Here is a 17,803-nt window from a genome sequence, read left to right as displayed (position 1 = left end):
TTTGTTTTACAGCCCTGCGTGGCGTCTGGGGACAGATTTCACAGGGAACGCTGGAGATCGGATTATACCGGGAGTTTTAAGATAAATGGTGGGATTTAGGGTGGATTTATCTGCTCGGCCAACCGAAACATTTAATTTTAGAAGCGCTTATGTAACAGTGCCGGTGTCCTCCAAGGAAAACATCCCGTTACCGCCCAGCTGCCGGCGGCCCTCTCGGGGCCGTGCCCCGCGGAGTCGCTGATGTGGGGTATTGCACTGCAGACCCCCGGCCGGGGCGAGGAGGGACCCCCGAGCGCAGGGCCTGGCGGCTGCCCGTGCAGCACGGGCTGCAGAGCCCGGCGAGGCTCCTGCGGCCGGGAGCAGGGCCACGGGCAGGCTGGGTGGCAGGGGCAGGGGCTGCTGCCGGGGGTCCCGCTGGCTCCGCCGGCACACGGAGTTGAGGAAGCAAAGCGGCCCAGCTCCGGGGTCCGGCAACGTGTCAGCACCCCCTGGTCCAGAGCGGCACGAACATAGCGGCCCTTGCTCCCAGCAGCAGGTGCCTGAACTCCATCGAGGTAAATAACCTGCATCCGGAGCCAATAAAGTTAATTGTCCCAGTGTAACTGCTGGGAAATGCGCTCTGGGGAGCGGAGAACTACTGCGATTGATCTGCGGGTTAGTAAGCACAGGCTGCGAAACGATGGAGCTCCAATTTTCCAACCTGAGGCTAATTCAACAGACTCAGGGGCAGCTCCTCCGCTGTACGTATGCGTGTGAATTTACTAGAGTGAGTCTCGGTTGCCAGCCTTCCTTGACTTTATTCTTACATGCTATTTCAATTAAATCATACGGTGGTTTTTAGCAGTCCAGTTGCTGCTAAATTCCAGGAAAATTACAACGTTCTGGTTGCTGGTTTTGGTTGGAAGGATCACCTTGTTGGAGACACTGCTGGAGTTCAAGGCTGTCAGTTGGCCAGTGTTTCTCTACTGGCCTTGTAGAAGGGCAGGAAGGGGAGACCAAGTTCCCAAGTCCCTTTTGTGCAAGTCAAAGCACTGACAGACATTTTCATTTGATAATGTTTGTATGTCTTTCTGTGTCATACTAAATGGTTTGTTTATACAAATATATCCCCTGCATGTTATTAAGTGCTGGATGAGATGTCTGAGTGAACATTTTTGCCATGGATGACACCTAACTAAACCTGAGCACTTCCCTTTGTTATTCAATAAACCAATACTGATTTCAAAGAACATGGTGAAATGAGGAAAACCTGTCATAACAGAAGTGTCCCAAAGTCCTCCTAAAGTTTAAAAAGTAACAGCAAAACCTACAGCAGCAGCATCTCAAATCACCTTTCCTAGATCTTCAGGCCTTAGTGAATATTTGTGCACCAAATGCTGTAGTTTCTTTCAGTATGTTCACCTTACATTTTCAATATATATATCAAACATATATCAAATAATAGATATTATCAATTTCCTTCCTAGTCAGCTTTGAAGCATTCCTAGTATTAAGATTGTAAAGCAAAACTGTAGCATTTTTACAAGATTAACTTCCCTATTCTTAAAATTAGTAGCGATTGCATTTTCCTCATTAGAATTGCATCTTCTAAAGAGCTGCTTTTCATAATACTAATGTTTCCTCCTGAAACTGTTGCTGGGTTTTCTGGGTTTTATTCGTTGGTTCATGGGAGGGTGTTAAATTATTTAATGGGGTTTTATTATTTATTCTATCCAGATTGAATGTAAAAACACCCCTGCATAAACACACAAAGTATGTATTTTGTATTTAAGTTGTAAACACAAGCTTATTAAAGATACATTTAGTTACTAATGTTACTAAAGATACATTTAGATCTGATTACTGCCCCTTCATAGTAATTCCAAAATGTGAAAGTTCATGACGTTTTCTTTTAGGGAGTGGACTGCTTCAATGAGGCAGCTGTGACTGTTCAGTTGGCATCTGCAGATTGCTGGTTTCGCAGTGTGGACAAACGGTACCTTTCAAAATTAATAAATGTTTCTTTTGAGAGGATTTGATACACCAGAAGGCTGCACCGCTGTTCAGCGAGACCTGGGCAGGCCAGAGAGTTGGGTGGGGAGGAACCTCATGATGTTCAACAAAGGCAAGAGTAGGGTCCTGCACCTGGGGAGGGACAGCCCCGTGCACCAGCACCGGCTGGGGGTGACCTGCCGGGGGGCAGCTCTGCAGAGCAGGACCCGGGAGTGCTGGTGGGCAGCAAGTTGCCCATGAGCCAGCAGTGTGCCCGTGTGGCCAAGGTGGCCAGTGGGATCCTGGGGGGCACGAGGAGGAGCGGGGCCAGCAGGTGGAGGGAGGTGACCCTCCCCCTCTGCTCCGCCCTGGTGAGGCCGCATCTGGAGCGTGTGCCCAGTGCTGGGCTGCCCAGTTCACCAGAGACATGGAACTGCTGGAGAGGGTCCAGCAGAAGCTACGAAGCTGATGAGGGGCCAGAGCATCTCCCTTACGAGGACAGGCTGAGAGAGCTGGGCCTGTGTAGCCTGGAGGAGACCGAGAGGGGATCTCATCGATGTCTACAGATGTCTTAAGAGCGAGTGTCAGTAGGACAGGGCCAGGCTCTTTTCAGCGGTGTCCAGTGACAGGACAAGGGGCAACGGGCACAAACTGCAGCCCAGGCAGTTCCACCTGAATACGAGGAAGAACTTCTTTGCCTTGGCGGTGGCAGAGCGCTGGCACAGGCTGCCCAGAGAGGCCGTGCAGGCTCCTTCTCTGGGACATTCCAACCCGCGGATGCGATCCTGTGCAACCTGCTGTAGGTGACCTGCTTCAGCAGGGGTTGAACGGGGTGATCTCCAGAGGTCCCTCCCAACCCCAGCCCCTCTGTGATTCTGTGATTTTACTCTGGTGCAGATCCATTGGAAGACTTGGGGGCAATGTAGTCATTTAAGTCAAAAGCTGGAAGTAAGAATTCCTGGCTCTGCTCAGCTACTATTAGAACTCGTTGCTATCTTCCTCGCTCACCCTAAATACCGGAGGTTTCTGCTTTTGCTCGCGTTGTCAGCAGCCCGGCAGGCGCCTGCTGCCTACGTCCGAGCAGCGGCGGGGCCTGGCGAGCTGCGGGCACAGCGCGGCAGGGGGAAGGGGCCGCCCCAGCTGCAGGCGAAGCCGCTCTCCGCACAACAGGGGCGATGCCGCCGTGCTCCGCGCTCCTCAGACTGCTCCGTGCCCGCCCCACGCCGGGCAGCCACCCTCCACGTCCGTGGAGCACGGGAAACCCGGGCGCTGCGGGGCAGGGCCGCACCGCGCCGGCTGCCGAGGCCCGCCCCACCCCGGCCGGCCGCGGCCCCGCGCCGCTCCGCCCCCTCAGCCGCGGGAGGCGGCCTGCGCGCCGCCTGCCCCCCTGCCCGGCCGGGCCGGCAGCCCCCGCTGACGCCGCACCGGAACGGAACGGAGGACGAGCCGGCGCCGAGGCGCTGCGGCCGCCAGGGAGCCGGGCCGGGGCCGGGGCCGGGCTGCGTTCCCGTCAGGCGCGGCGCGGGCAGCCCGCGGCGGGGCCTTCCGGCCGCAGCTAAGCGGCGCGCGGGGGCGGCGCCTGCCCCTTTCGCTCCGCGCCGCCGTGAGGGAAGCATGGGTGAGCTGCGGCGGGGCCGCGCCGGGCCGCGCCGGGCCGGGGGGCGCCCCTCGGGGCCGCCCTCGGGGCCGCCCGCGCCGCCCTGCCCGCCTGCCCCGCCGGCGCTGCGCGCTCACGGCGCCGGGCCCAGCGGTTCCGGGGAGCGCCGCGGCCGGGCCTGGCTGCGCCCCGTCCCCGCGCACGCGGCGGGGCTGGGGGGGAGGGAGGGATGGAGGGGGGGGGGGGCCGCTGGGCCGCCTGCCGGGGCCGGGCTGGGGGGCTGCGGCGGCGGGAGCGACCCCCTCATCCCCCTCCGCCCCGTTCCGCAGGGAAGTGCCGAGGGCTCCGCACCGCCCGGAAGCTGCGCAGCCACCGCCGCGACCAGAAGTGGCACGACAAGCAGTACAAGAAGGCGCATCTGGGCACGGCGCTGAAGGCCAACCCCTTCGGCGGCGCTTCCCACGCCAAGGGCATCGTCCTGGAGAAAGTGTGGGTAGAGCCCGGGGGCTGGGGAGGTGCCCCTGGGGTTTTGCTGCCTGCAACGTGCCACGTTTCCATTAGCTTCCTGATGCTTGGTTGGAAACGTGGTTTATTTTTTCCAGATGCCTGTGCGGAAGGGTTTTTTTTTCTTATACACGTGTCGCTGAAAATTCTTATTTAGAAGCAAAAGAATAAAAATAGTATTTACCTCAGGTTAGGATTTGGAGGGAGGGAGAAACATTGTGTGTGTGCTTTGTGGCAAAGACCTCATCTTATTTTCTGCCCTTTTTTTTTTTCCCATTTCATAATTTATAAGCTTTATTGGGACATTGCCAGGGCTCCAAAGTGTTTCTCTTCTCCCTTTCCACTCCCCCCCCTTCAGGTTTTAATTTATTGAATTAGCATGTGTCTGTAGGTGATAGTAAGTTTTTACTTGGCTTGGGAACTGTGGGTTTATATATTGAGTAGCTAAATAAATAGCTAATAGGTTTTGGTTTTGAAGTATAGATCAAACTTGCATGTAACAGAGTAGTCGGGTGATTTTTGGTGGTGTAATGAGTATCTGCTAGTTCATCAAACTGCTTTTTGCTAACTTCCATGTACTTCCATTTTAGTGGAGTAGAAGCTAAACAGCCCAACTCTGCCATCCGAAAATGTGTTAGAGTCCAGCTGATTAAGAACGGCAAAAAAATAACAGCTTTTGTTCCCAACGATGGTTGCCTGAACTTCATTGAGGTAATTTTCAAGAATTAATCTATAAAAAGTTACATGTCAGGGGGGAAAAAAAACCACGTAATTGACAGATTTAAGGGGTGATTTGGTTGTCTAAAAGTGAGAGTGAGTCCATTCCCAGTGTGCGCTAAGCCAGTCTTGCACGCTGAGAGAGATTCTGTTCTGTTACTGAGTGTGGATGCTAGCAAACAGTGCTGGTATACTGCAGTACAAACACTGTATGTAAAACCTTACCGCAGTTTCCTTGCCCAGAGAGCAACTCCATATAGATGATTTGCTACGCATCCACATATCCATTACCTATCTTACTACTACGCACGCTCTGAGGAAGGGTCTTTTAGTGGGCCCTGGGTCTTCCCTTTTGAGGGTGTGATTTTTAGTATTATAATGAGGAGAGTTCACTTCTAGGGCAAGGCTGAAGACCATAAGAGCTAACTATAACATAAACAGGGTAGCCTGAGTGCACGTGACTTACATCACAAAGGTAGGGTGTTCTTTGCTTTTCTCTCCTGAATCTGACTCCCTTCACTGGAAGTCCCTTCATTCAGCATTCTTGACAACTATAGAGGGTCAGCTTGACGTGAACTGTGCACGTTTAGTTAAGCACTGAGTCAAAGTTCAAGAATTCGGGAGTTCTAGACAACAATTGGACAAGGGTTCATGGCATTCTGCACCATGTGTATCTTAAAGCTGTAGCTGCAGAGGCAGATGACAAACACCAGAGATGTTTTTGTACTTACCAGAATCCTTAGTAAAGTTCTCAGCCATGCTGCTGCAAGCTAAATGACATCTCGGCTGATGCTTCCAAACACTGAAGAGGTAATAGTCCTTTATCCATGTGTATATATCAGTAGCCTTCAGTATTTCTACACTTTGCTTAAGGAAGTCTATGGTGTGGCTCAAATTTAACGTTGCCCATTTCAGAGTTATGTACAGGTTTAATATTTACACCTTTGTAATTACATGGTCTTTTGTTGCAGGAAAACGATGAAGTTCTGGTTGCTGGTTTTGGTCGGAAGGGTCATGCTGTTGGTGACATTCCTGGAGTTCGCTTCAAGGTTGTCAAAGTAGCCAATGTCTCTCTGTTGGCCTTGTACAAGGGCAAGAAGGAGAGACCAAGATCATAAATTTAGATGGAATTAGCCGAGAATGTCAATAAATTTTTTGACTGGAAAAACTTTCATGTTTGTTAAGGCGTACTGTTTTTTAATTTGTATCTGCAAGTGACCTCAGATGTTGGCATGTAGTCTTTTGCTGTTGGCAGCTGGCTTTCCCTTCTGTATGAAATGCTTTGCAGTTGAATGACAAAAGAGAGCCAGAGCATCTGTATAACCAGCAGGTAGGCTTGAAAAGCACTTGTGTTTCCAAATTTACCTTTCTGTTGTGTGGAGCCATACAGCTGTCTGCTGGGAACCTCAGAGAGTTACTTCATGGAATGAAGGGGGTGTTACAGTGCTTTGCGGACCATCCCCAGTCGGCAGCACCTTCATGAATGCTTCTTCAGCTTATTAACTAGAGTAGTGACTGTCCCGCTGTTGGGATGGATTGGTAGATCCTTCTAAGGCCTCTGTCCCCTCACAAACCCTTCTTCCTGCAAATGTCATGAAAAGGGCCCCATGAAACAATTTCTGGGCTGTGAGGCTGCCAGTTGTGCAGAGCTGTAAGGCTACTGAAGCTTGGGTCCTAGTGTGGCACTGTAACACAGCTGATGGGGCCCTGACCCAAGAAAGTACGCTGCATTGTAGAAATGAAAGGTCTCCAGTATTTCCTCCGTTGCCTACATAGTTTCTGAGGGCTGGAGTGCTGTAAGCATGGAGGAAGAGAGCACCGTCACCCTGCCACATGGTCCGGTACAGAGCGGACAAGTATTACGCGCACCAAAAACGGCAGTGGGCTAACTACTGCTTTGGGGTCATACAGTCTTAAATAATCTGGAGGGGCTGCACCATCACAAACCTGTATCGCGAGGGGTGGCTGCTCTGCAGTGGAAGGTGTTAGAGAGCAAGTTCCCTGCCACACCTTGCAGTGTTTCCTTGTTCTTGTCGGTGTGGGGGAGTGGGTACTTCTTACTGGATGTTAATACAACACAGAGGGAATGTAAGTCTTTCAATGAAAATATGTCAGGGAGTAAGATAGAGAACTAACCTCGGATCTACTGTGACCTTGTAGTCATTCAAAATATTATGTTTTAATGAGGCAATTCCAGTTTTATAAAATGCCACGGTACAAAGAAAGAACCAATTAGTTTTCAGGACTACAGAATAACAACTTATCCTTTGGATACTACATAGTTAACTGTTGCATAACTATGTGAAGGAGGATGTTTGTTGGGTAGTTTGTTGCTTGGTGTTTTCAAAGCCTGAAGCACAATGTATTACTCTTGGTTTTGCCTGTCCAGCGGCTGAGCACAGATACTGTTTGGGAGATGTTCATATTAACTAATAAATAATGCAATTCAGAACTTAATTAACTCAAATCTTTTTTAGAAGAGACAGATGCCTAGTGTAGCTGGAATTGTATCTTCAGTAGTCATGTCACTCATAAAGCTCTTCTTGTAGGAACTGAAATTAAATTTCTTACTACTAAGTCTGGCCAAAAAATTCTAATGTTTCTCTGGGACTATTAAATTCATCAGGAATCAAAACATTTCCTCAGGCAAGTTGGGAGGAGGCATTGCATGAATTTTAATGCATATTTTGGAAATCAGCCTTCCTCAAATTGAAAATGGTCACTGTAAATGTTGAAAATGGTATTTATTCATGGTATTCAAATGACAGCAGTTACGGTGCCTAGTGTGAAGATGGGCAATGGCATGTGACACAATCAGATTTAGGTCCCAAAGGGGTTATTAAACCATTTGCCTCATCTCGCCTCTGTCCCGCACAGCCAGTAGAACATCACCCAGCTGATTTCCTCTTGAGTGCAAATTAAGTCTGAACTTGGGTGAGTCTGCCTGATTTGAAGACACCCGTTTTCTTTCAGTGCATTTCAGCTGTTACCGTTCACCTGCTGTGTGCTGAGTTGAGCATGTCTTTCAGTAGGGCTTTTTGGCTTTCTTTGCTAGATTAGAAATAACTTCTAAATAGTTCAATTCTTTTTACTTTCCAAAGATGTCTGCACCATAATCAAGCTATTTGAAAAACTGAAGTATTTCATCAGTTCTTATCTTGGCATTTTTCCCCTCTCTACTGTCCAGTTTTTCAACATCGCTTTAAAATTTGACTAATACAGAACTAATAGAGAATTACAGAAGAGAACATCAACCAAGAAGCCAACATGCCCCTCTGTATCAGCCTCTGAATCGTTGCCACCAGATCTTCCACTCTCTGATACTTGTACTCATGTATTTTATCTTGAATTTGGCTCCCAAAAGTACATTTTGCACAAAGCTTATAGGGTTCTTTGGTTAGAGCTACCTTATGCAACAAAACCTCAAAATACTTACTAGGCTGAAGTGAAAGAGTGTAAACAATTCCCCCATTATAATCACAATTCATCTGTGTGTTGACCCAAAAGGCTCTGCTTTGATTAGTATTCAGTAATTTATATTACAAATGGGAGTTAAATTTAAGAACAGATTGGGAATCTTTACTACTGGGTATTTTGTAGTTTAGTCATCTGGCAATTTGTGAGATTTGGATTCAAATCCTTCACATTCAGGCACAGAAGCAACACTGAACTTGGGCTTCCCTTATCCTGCAAATGTGGCAGCCCCGGTCGTAATGAAATACGCTTTTGCTGCAGCCCCGTCCCAGCTTTATGGGGGAACTCTGGAAAATCTGCTCTCTGCAATCCCAGAATTAAGACTCCTTCTGTTGGAATCTCACTTAAATACCCTTTTAAGGTTTTCAGAGGGAGGCCTCCACGCTTTGACGAACAGTGTGAATGCGCGTCACCTGTAGCGCACTTCACTCAGCACCTCAGCGGGCAAGCGAGGAGGCTGGGTGACCATGCACCAGCTATCCCCGCAGCCCCCTGGGGTACCCATTATAATTTTTATTTTTACTGTACTTCATTTTCCTAGACCTTCTGTTTTCTTGGCTAGTGGAGAGTTAACAGCTCGTAATTTTTTTTTCTTCCGTGCAACCATATGCATGTACTGGATGTATTCTCTTTTCACTCAAAATGCTATGCGGGTGCATTTTGAGGATCTTCTACACCTGCCCAGTATTTCTTACAGCTTCACTGACTACTGTTTAGCATGGAAATTTCAACCAAGCTATTACATGCCCAGAAATTCCAGATATGTCCTTACCACGTCTGCTGTGGCTCTGCCTAATGCTTCTGTGAAACTTGGAATAGATACGCAGCGATCAGAGGTAGCGCACAGTAGAGATGTGTGCATATTTTGCTACAAAGTGTCTGAAACCCAGCCTTTGTCTAGCAGCAGAACAATGTAAGTAAAGTATACAGCCAGGTTTGAAAGAAGTACAGCTGTATTTACTAATAATAAACATCAAACCAACAGCAGGTACACACATGTGAGAGAAATCAGATGCAAAATTACATGTAAGACTGCTAGAACATCACCAATTTTTTTTCAGGTGATCCCCGATTACAGTAAGACCGGAAGCTACTGGATGAGCAAACCCGAACACTGAAATAATGACTCACAGCTTGCAGATCTGACAGCAGTTGCTGGTGGAAGAGGCAGATCCCAGTCAGCTAGTTTAATCTAGAAATCATGGTCTTATGTATGCAAATGTTATCCTACAGACCTGCTGGTGTTAGGATTTCAGCTCAATTTCTACAAGAGATACATGACTTCAACTAAAAAAATCAGCAGCTTTGGTCTCGTTATTCCAGCAAACCGAGTGTTTGGTTTTGTTACTTTGATTTGCTTGCCCTGCATAGCGAAAACTATTAGTAGGGCTGCCAGTAATACTCCTTCGAAAAAAAAGGAAGAGGACCATCGAAGTCCTCATGGTTCAAGTTGTTTTCGAATTGTGAAGTCAGTCTGGCAGCAGAGGAGATGAAGATTTACCCGGAGGTGAATGAAGCCAGACCAGCTTCCAAAAGTAGGGCATGGTGATGAGGGATCTTGCCACTAGATGCTGCTATCGGTACAATGAGGGGAAGAGCTGAAACAAAAGGTATAAGCCAAAAAAAGTTGTTTGTGGGGACTTCACTAAAGGAAATCTTCAAAATGGGAAATTTCGCTTTTAACTGGGGTCAGTGAGTTCCTTTTAGGAAAACGGGATGGTTGCAGCCTTGTTGCCTTTGCGTACCTAAATGGTGCGTAGATGCTACATAGAAGCACAAGAGCTTATGGAGTAAATTCACCTGAAACCTTGTTAGATCAAAAACATGAAAGAGAAGAACACCAAGTCCTTATTACTCTACCAAGCCTGTAGCTATTTTACAGGTTTGGTTGAATTAGGGTTTGTTTTGGGGGTTTGTTTGTGGGGGTTTTTTTACACTTCTTGCAATGTAGCAGAAGTGAGACTGCTGTTAAGGCGAAGGGACAGTAACAGTTACCAGGAGTACGAGAACACACAGAACTGGGAGCAGAACCAGTAAAGCACAAAGTTATTAAAGACAGGCGCACATTTTGAATTGCGTTTTATTATTTGTTTTACAAGCACCTGTAGCACGTGACATCTAGTCAACACTCGGGTACCAGGATTCTTCTAGCAAACACGTCCATGGATTCTGTCAGCACCCAGGAATAACTTGTGTTATCTGGGCACTAGAAAAATGTCAAAGGGAGATGAGCCAAGCCAAACCCCATCAGTGTTAGAGGGGTTTTAAGCCTAACGAAGAAGCATTGAAACTACGTGTTACACAAACCAAATGGAGGGGAATCCACAGAGATCAGGGAAGACATGAACTTGTGCAGCAGACATGGCAGTCCATGTTTCTACTTCATTAGTGAAGCATATTAGTAAATACTAAAGCACTTGGCTAATCATATGAAGCTAACACCACCTGACTGCTGGATGCATGGGAATGAACCTTTACAAACCGTGAAGAAGCAATCAGACCTTTGGTGGAGTGAGACCTGGCTGGAACCCACCAAAATTCAGTTCAGGATTTTGATTTGGATCAGGTGCAAAGGAAAGAAGGATTAGTTCGTTTCCACAGTTTGACAAATCTTTTTCAGGCTATGCGCAGCCCATGTTCTCCCCTGCTGTCAAAACAAGAATTGATATTGATTACTTCACTATATTCAGCTCTCATTAACTAGGTCATCATTTACTGTTGTGAAAACAAGCATGCAAGTTGACTGAAGGAATGTTTCTTGTAGTAACCAAAACCAACCAACTACAGACCTTCTGGCAGACCAGATGGGGTTAAATTCTAACCCGATCACGCTGACACTTCACCACTTGCGAAGAGAGCTTGTTGTAACTGCCCTTGAAAGTGGCGTGGCATCAACCATGGCGCTTGCTCAGCAGAAGCAAAAATCATTCTGCTTTTGAAGGTGATGTATTCCAAAAGGGTCTGACCCAGCACCAGGGACTGTCTGTGGTGATGATGCAGGTGACTGTGGGTGAAAATCTTCTTACTGGGATTCCTCTCTATCTGTAGCCTAATTCCTAAGCAGCAACCAAGGGGGAAAGGAAGCCCCTGAACGGTCTCTCCCCCCATCTGGTCTCTGCTGATGAGGCTAATGGAGCATGGCTGCTGAGCCCAGCCGCGCACAGAGAAGCTGGCAGCTTAATCTCTTTAGACAGGGCTACCTCTTCCACCGTGCTGTACTAACAACATTACAGAAAAATAATACTACAGGAAAACATGTTGTTTTCTAACAGGCTTGAGGAAGAAGGTGTTCAAGGCGAAGCTCTGTAAATCCATTCTGTTTTCAAACACAGCAGTAAACCCCTCTCTTGCCTCGAGTTGAAATTCATCTTCAGTAGGTCACAGTTACAAGCTCTCAGGTGGAGAAGTGAAAGCTTCCTTGTGGTGCGGGGTTTTTTAAGACTCCAATGAAGTCTAGCACATAAAGGTAACAGGTGAGACACCTCCCTAATTCTTCTTGAGTAGTCAATACACGGTTAGTATTGCAGCTATGAACTTCAGGTATACTTGTTTTTTTTCTAGATGGTAACTTATTGGTAAGAAATGTTCTAAACTCCCTGAAATACTTTTAAAAGCCCCCATGTTACTAAAAATATGCACAAATATACATATATACACTGTTCTCTGAAAGAGAGCATTTTGAAGGAAATAACTGTAACTTCACAGATCAGAGGAAAGAGCAATCATTTTTGCTTTGTGCTGTAACAGAAATGCTATGTAATATAAATATAGATGTCCAAACAAATTCATTAAGCCACTGTCGTAGCAAATGGAAAAAAAAAAAAAAAAAAAAAGCTCTTGAAAAAATTTTGCTGAAATTCATGGAGTCAAAACAAGAATTGATATTGATTACTTCACTATATTCAGCTCTCATTAACTAGGTCATCATTTACTGTTGTGAAAACAAGCATGCGAGTTGACTGAAGGAATGTTTCTTGTAGTAACCAAAACCAACCAACTACAGACCTTCTGGCAGACCAGATGGGGGTTAAATTCTAACCCGATCACGCTGACACAAATGAGGGATTATGCAGGTAGCAATTGCCTTCCAAAGAGAGGCATGTTTTTGGCTTAGCTGAACACATAAAATTAATTCTTGCTGATTCTTGTAACCAAGGGCAGGTATGAGTCAGTTCTCTTAAAAAAAGAAGTCCCCAGAGGCAATGGTCCTCAATATGTCTTCCCAGATTAGCAAGGATGAATGACTGAGCAAATTTACAAAAACCGTTTGGAACTGGAAATTTTCTTTTCGGTAAACTGCAAGATTTCAGATAATGTACATAGCCAAAACCGAAGTTCAGATCTAAGACTCTCCAATAGATTTTCTAAATAAAATTATAGAACAGTGCTGCAATTAACTTGATTATGAAATAAAATAGCATTTTTGTACACAAACATTATGTATAAAATACCCTCTAAGTCCTTAAGGCACAAATGTAAGGAAATTAGATGCCTACCTCCCACTTCAGCTATCAGAAAGCATGTATCTAAACAGCGTTACCTCTCTCCATGATCCCAAGTATTTACGTTATCCCGCATTTGTTTCTCAATTTAAGCTTAGTGTACTCATACTAATGAGCTGAATTTTTACCTAGTGGTATTCTAGACAAATTTCAGGGAAACACTGATACTAATGATGACACTGCTCTGTTATTTCACTGTTTACGGTGTTAAATGGTTAAGAATTGTAGCAGGGCAGGACAACTGTCAATTTGCTTATCCATTCCATGCTCGTTATTATCACCATCGTGTCTCAGTAACTGTGGGAACAGGGTCAAGGCACTGAAGAGGAATTTGGAGGGGTGTTATCAGCAGGAAGGAAGCAAGACAGAGACAGCTTCAGAAACTGGGAACAACTTAAGTGTCCAGCCAAGTGAATGCATGGTTGTAAGATCCAGGAGGTAGGGTGACTGCTGAAAGAGGATGTCTAGGAGTTAAGAGTGTGTCTGCCATGTCACTGACACAGCAGTATCCCGCTGTGTGCGACCTTATGCTAGACAAGTGCCTAGGGCTGTCTCCCACAGAGGGAACTTTAAGTCTAGTACAACATGTAATGCCCTGTCCAAATACTTCTCGATCTTGTTTAGAAACGATAAATTAAGGTAGAAAGTAATGAGCTTTGAGACTTCTTCCATTTAAAAGAAAAGTATTTTTTCTATCTATATACAAATTCCACTTTTATTCTAATTCATGAAAAAAAGAAGGGAAGATTAAGGTGCAGTGGAAGGCTGATGAAGTGGAGAAAGTGACTGGAGTACATTCTCTCAGATTTGTTTAGGTCTGTTTTTGGTTTTTTTTCTGTCTGTAATTCCAATCTGTAAATTACACTGTCTGATGTACAGCATCCCATGGATGAGATGCTGACATTCGGAGCAGAGCAATGACATTTTACAGACTTGCAATAAGAAGTCTTGCCTAGAGTGAAGAAACCCAACTGGTCAATTAATATTGTTGTATCACAGTTCCTGTTTCCAAGACAGAAACAGCAAGAGCTGGTCTCCAAGAAATGCCTGTGAAACCATGCTTATAAAATTTGCACAGCAACAGCTTAGCAGTTGAATCCTCTCAGGGTCTAACTAGTATTGGAAATAATACTCAGTGCTGTTTCAGGCTCTTTTCTTCTCCGTTCTCAAGGAAGGTCTCGTCAAGTATATGAGAACACCAAAACCAGCTTTTCAGCTGTAAGTTATTCCAAAGACACTCTGTATTCAGGACTGTACTCTGTGATTTATATTGTTTAAAAGTGGAATTTCTTCTGTATATTTGACCCTCAGTGCAGTACAAAGTAACTTCTGTGTTGCTTGTGAAAATATGCATAACTGATCCTCAGATACACTGATATCTCAGTTCAGTACCGATGGCTTACAGGGGACAACTACATCAATCCTTTCTACTTCTCTAATCCGAGGTCAGGAGAAGCTAACTCAGACCTTGCTTTAAATAAAGCTACCTGAGGCCAGTTCTAAGTTACACCAGGAGTAAAGGTCCTAGGGGCTAGCCAGCACAGTGTCGGTGTGCCAATATGCCGCACAGAAGCAGCAGAAGCTGACACAGAGATGTCTAGCAATGCTGGGCAGCTGAGAAGGGCTGATTGATTTTACTCCTCTGTCCAGTGTATCAGAAATCACAGGATCACAGTATGGCCAGTGCTGGGAGGGACCTCCGGGGATCACCCAGTCCAACCCCTGCTGAAGCAGGTCACCTAGAGCAGGTTGCACAGGATCGCATCCGCAGGTTGGAATGTCCCCAGAGAAGGAGCCTGCACGGCCTCTCTGGGCAGCCTGTGCCAGCGCTCTGCCACCGCCAAGGCAAAGAAGTTCTTCCTCGTATTCAGGTGGAACTGCCTGGGCTGCAGTTTGTGCCCGTTGCCCCTTGTCCTGTCACTGGGCACCGCTGAAAAGAGCCTGGCCCTGTCCTACTGACACTCGCCCTTAAGACATCTGTAGACATCGATGAGATCCCCTCTCGGTCTCCTCCAGGCTACACAGGCCCAGCTCTCTCAGCCTGTCCTCGTAAGGGAGATGCTCTGGCCCCTCATCAGCTTCGTAGCTTCTGCTGGACCCTCTCCAGCAGTTCCATGTCTCTGGTGAACTGGGCAGCCCAGCACTGGGCACACGCTCCAGATGCGGCCTCACCAGGGCGGAGCAGAGGGGGAGGGTCACCTCCCTCCACCTGCTGGCCCCGCTCCTCCTCGTGCCCCCCAGGATCCCACTGGCCACCTTGGCCACACGGGCACACTGCTGGCTCATGGGCAACTTGCTGCCCACCAGCACTCCCGGGTCCTGCTCTGCAGAGCTGCCCCCCGGCAGGTCACCCCCAGCCGGTGCTGGTGCACGGGGCTGTCCCTCCCCAGGAGCAGGATCCCTCACTTGCCCCTGTTGAACATCATGAGGTTCCTCCCCACCCAACTCTCCAGCCCACCCAGGTCTCGCTGAATGGCAGCGCAGGCCCCTGGTGTGTCAGCTGCTCCTCCAGATCTGTGTCATCAGGAACCTGCCGAGGGTGCCTCTGTCCTTTCACCCAGGTCACCGATGGGCAAGTTGAACAGGGCTGGACCCAGCACTGACCCCTCCAGCCAGGCTCTGTGCTGCTGGTCACAGCTCTCACCCCACTGTCTGAAGTGAAAATCACAGAGCAGGGATGAACACTTAACAACTCTTAAAACTCCTGTTACCTGGGGCTTTTTTGTTTTTCCTTCTCGTTAAGTTCTGTTACATTTGAAAATGGGCTACGGATGCAATTATCAAGCATACATTACCAAAGTGTTAAAAAAGGCAATGTAGTTGCTGGCATTGTACATGAACGGAAGGATGTCTTTTATAGATCTTACACAGAAAAATGACTTTTCAGATTGTTATGATCCAGAATTAGACAAATTATGTGTTTTCATTATTAATTCCAAATGGCTGGCAAAATAACTACATACCAATAGAATTTTAAAGACTGTATGGTATTTCAATTCACCAATAACACACGATGCAAGTTAAAAATATGCAACCAATAAAAATACCTAAAACCCCAGAATCTGAAACCCAATGCATTTCACATTTCCAGCTCTGATGTGGCATACATTAGACTCTGTATGGAAGTGACATATTGCTGAACATAAAAAGTAAGATTTGTAATTCCATCTCCACTGCTCAGGACTTGCGGTCTGTTTTATACTACAAATAAAATGTTATCTGAAAAGAATCCAAGACAACTTGTATGAAAGTTACTTCTAATCTGGTTTTCACTGATTGCACGACCATGCAATTTCTACTTGCCCAAAAATCAACAGCTGTCAGAGGAGGCTTGCATAAAGACTGCACGATAGGGACTAAACCTGAACAACTCCTAGTACAATGAGAAATATTAATTGACTACAACAGTAACTCTCACAGGGTATAGCAAAGCTTCCTTTGGAGGCAGTGAAGCACAGAAAAGCCAGATGTTCTCATACGCTAGCATTAGGCACCTTGAACTCTAGAACTGTACATGCTTAGTCAGATGTAGACTGCAAGGACTCTGTCTACAATCCTGATCCTGTTTGTTTCCTGAAGCATGATGTACACAAAATATCCTCAGGAAAGTATTATTCAGTCCTCGGATTGGGATATTCTGTGTGCGGTGTTGCACACGAGGGTGGTAGAGAAGGTGGTCCCTAGCTGAAGCAGTCTCAGCCCATACACTGATTGCCACAAGCTTAAACCACATCCTCCATGTATTTTGCTGTAAATATCCCCACAGATGGTGTAGATTTTCTAGAGCCGTGATTTTTAGTAGCTAAGTTCAGCAGACCCAAACCCAGCGTCTCGGCTCTGTATCAAGGAACCATAGGCTTGCGCATTTGCGTGGTCTTACTAAGGCCACAACCACAGCAAAACAGACGGCAGGAAATAAGTGACTTCAGGGGGCCAACGCAATCACAAGGGAGTTCAGGTCTTGGTGGTGCCTGAGAGTTTTAATTACAACTGCAACCAGCTCTTGGGTCTTCCACTGTAACCAGGCAAGTTCTTGCCAGAGAAACAACCAGGAACAGTCATCTTTCCACACTGCATTTCTTACCAGTCCGGAAGGATTCCTGTAATTGATTTCATCCCTAGGAAAATCTGCAGTAACTTTACAAGAGCTAGCCATCATCTGTCTTTCAGCTCAGAGGTCTGAAGTGGCAACATCAAACAGAAAAAACGCGATGAAATTAAAATCATTGTAGCAGACTTATGTTAGATCACACCACCACCCATGTGCTGGAGGGACCACTATAAAATGCTTTTACACACCTAAGAAAGACTGTGGGATTATCAGGGACCTTGTGACAATCATGAAGGTTGCCAGCAATGTGCCAAGCACATCTCTCTCAGTGCAATTTTTCATTCCAAAGTACGTAAGGCAGCCATGTAAGCAAAATATCGAAAGTTGAGTTCTAAGTAATAGAATCATAGAAAGGTTTGGGTGGAAAAGGACATTAAAGGTCATCTAGTTCCAACCCCCTTGCCATGGGCAGGGACACCTTATGCAGGTTGCTCCAAGCCACATCCAGCCTGGCTTTGAACACTGCCAGGGATGGGGCACCCACAAATGAGCTGAACCAAGAGCTCCAAAAGAGAAGACAATAGTTTTGCCAGATATCTGAACTTTTAAATTTCATAGAAGGATGGGAAAGAAAAAAAGGTAATTTCATTTTCTTACCTTTCAACTGAATCAGCATTTGTATTCTGCTCTGGTGCTAGTTTTGCATAACTCATGGGCAGATTTAGACCCACAACTGGGCCTACAGTACTAAGCCACAAAGTGATGTAATTTATGTGTCTAGGGGAAAAAAAAAAAAAACAAAACACAAAAAAGCACCATAAACATATTATCCCAACCTTTTCTGAATTGCAGGCACACTCGACAGTCATAAAATAACTTTACATGGCACCATTCCTTCACTTTTATCTATAGCAAATGTAATTCAACTTTCAGCCCTTAGGTGACGATACAGACTCTTATTCTGCTTATTTGGACCAAGGAAATTGT

General features: G+C 46.4%; 2 protein-coding genes across 5 annotated transcripts in view; one reads left to right on the top strand and one right to left on the bottom strand.

The window, feature by feature from the left end:
- Positions 1-17,803, bottom strand: part of ATG10 (autophagy related 10) — a 105,985-nt gene that overhangs the window by 5,591 nt on the left and 82,591 nt on the right. For 2 of the 4 annotated variants that reach the window (XM_037372801.1, XM_037372802.1), the window contains exon 7: positions 17,474-17,593. In XM_037372801.1, the coding sequence (XP_037228698.1) occupies positions 17,474-17,593 (120 nt within the window). Of the gene's footprint in view, positions 1-10,325; positions 10,911-17,473; positions 17,594-17,803 lie in introns of those variants that run through there. The other 2 variants (XM_037372803.1, XM_037372804.1) reach the window with 2 other exon arrangements.
- RPS23 (ribosomal protein S23) lies at positions 3,460-5,960 on the top strand. The gene is made up of 4 exons (XM_037372806.1): positions 3,460-3,589; positions 3,898-4,057; positions 4,663-4,783; positions 5,761-5,960. The coding sequence occupies exons 1-4, from the start codon at positions 3,586-3,588 to the stop codon at positions 5,905-5,907; spliced, it is 432 nt and encodes a 143-aa protein (XP_037228703.1). The 5' UTR covers positions 3,460-3,585; the 3' UTR covers positions 5,908-5,960.

Source organism: Falco rusticolus, chromosome Z (assembly GCF_015220075.1).
Source record: "Falco rusticolus isolate bFalRus1 chromosome Z, bFalRus1.pri, whole genome shotgun sequence".
Lineage (NCBI taxonomy): Eukaryota > Metazoa > Chordata > Aves > Falconiformes > Falconidae > Falco > Falco rusticolus.
Note: the sequence above shows the minus strand (reverse complement) of the source record. Positions and strands in the feature narration are given on the sequence as shown.

Coding starts and splice junctions, on each gene's coding strand:
- RPS23 (XM_037372806.1), top strand. Junction 4,058..4,662: donor GGCATCGTCCTGGAGAAAGT/GTGGGTAGAGCC, acceptor CTTCCATTTTAG/TGGAGTAGAAGCTAAACAGC. Junction 4,784..5,760: donor GTTGCCTGAACTTCATTGAG/GTAATTTTCAAG, acceptor CTTTTGTTGCAG/GAAAACGATGAAGTTCTGGT.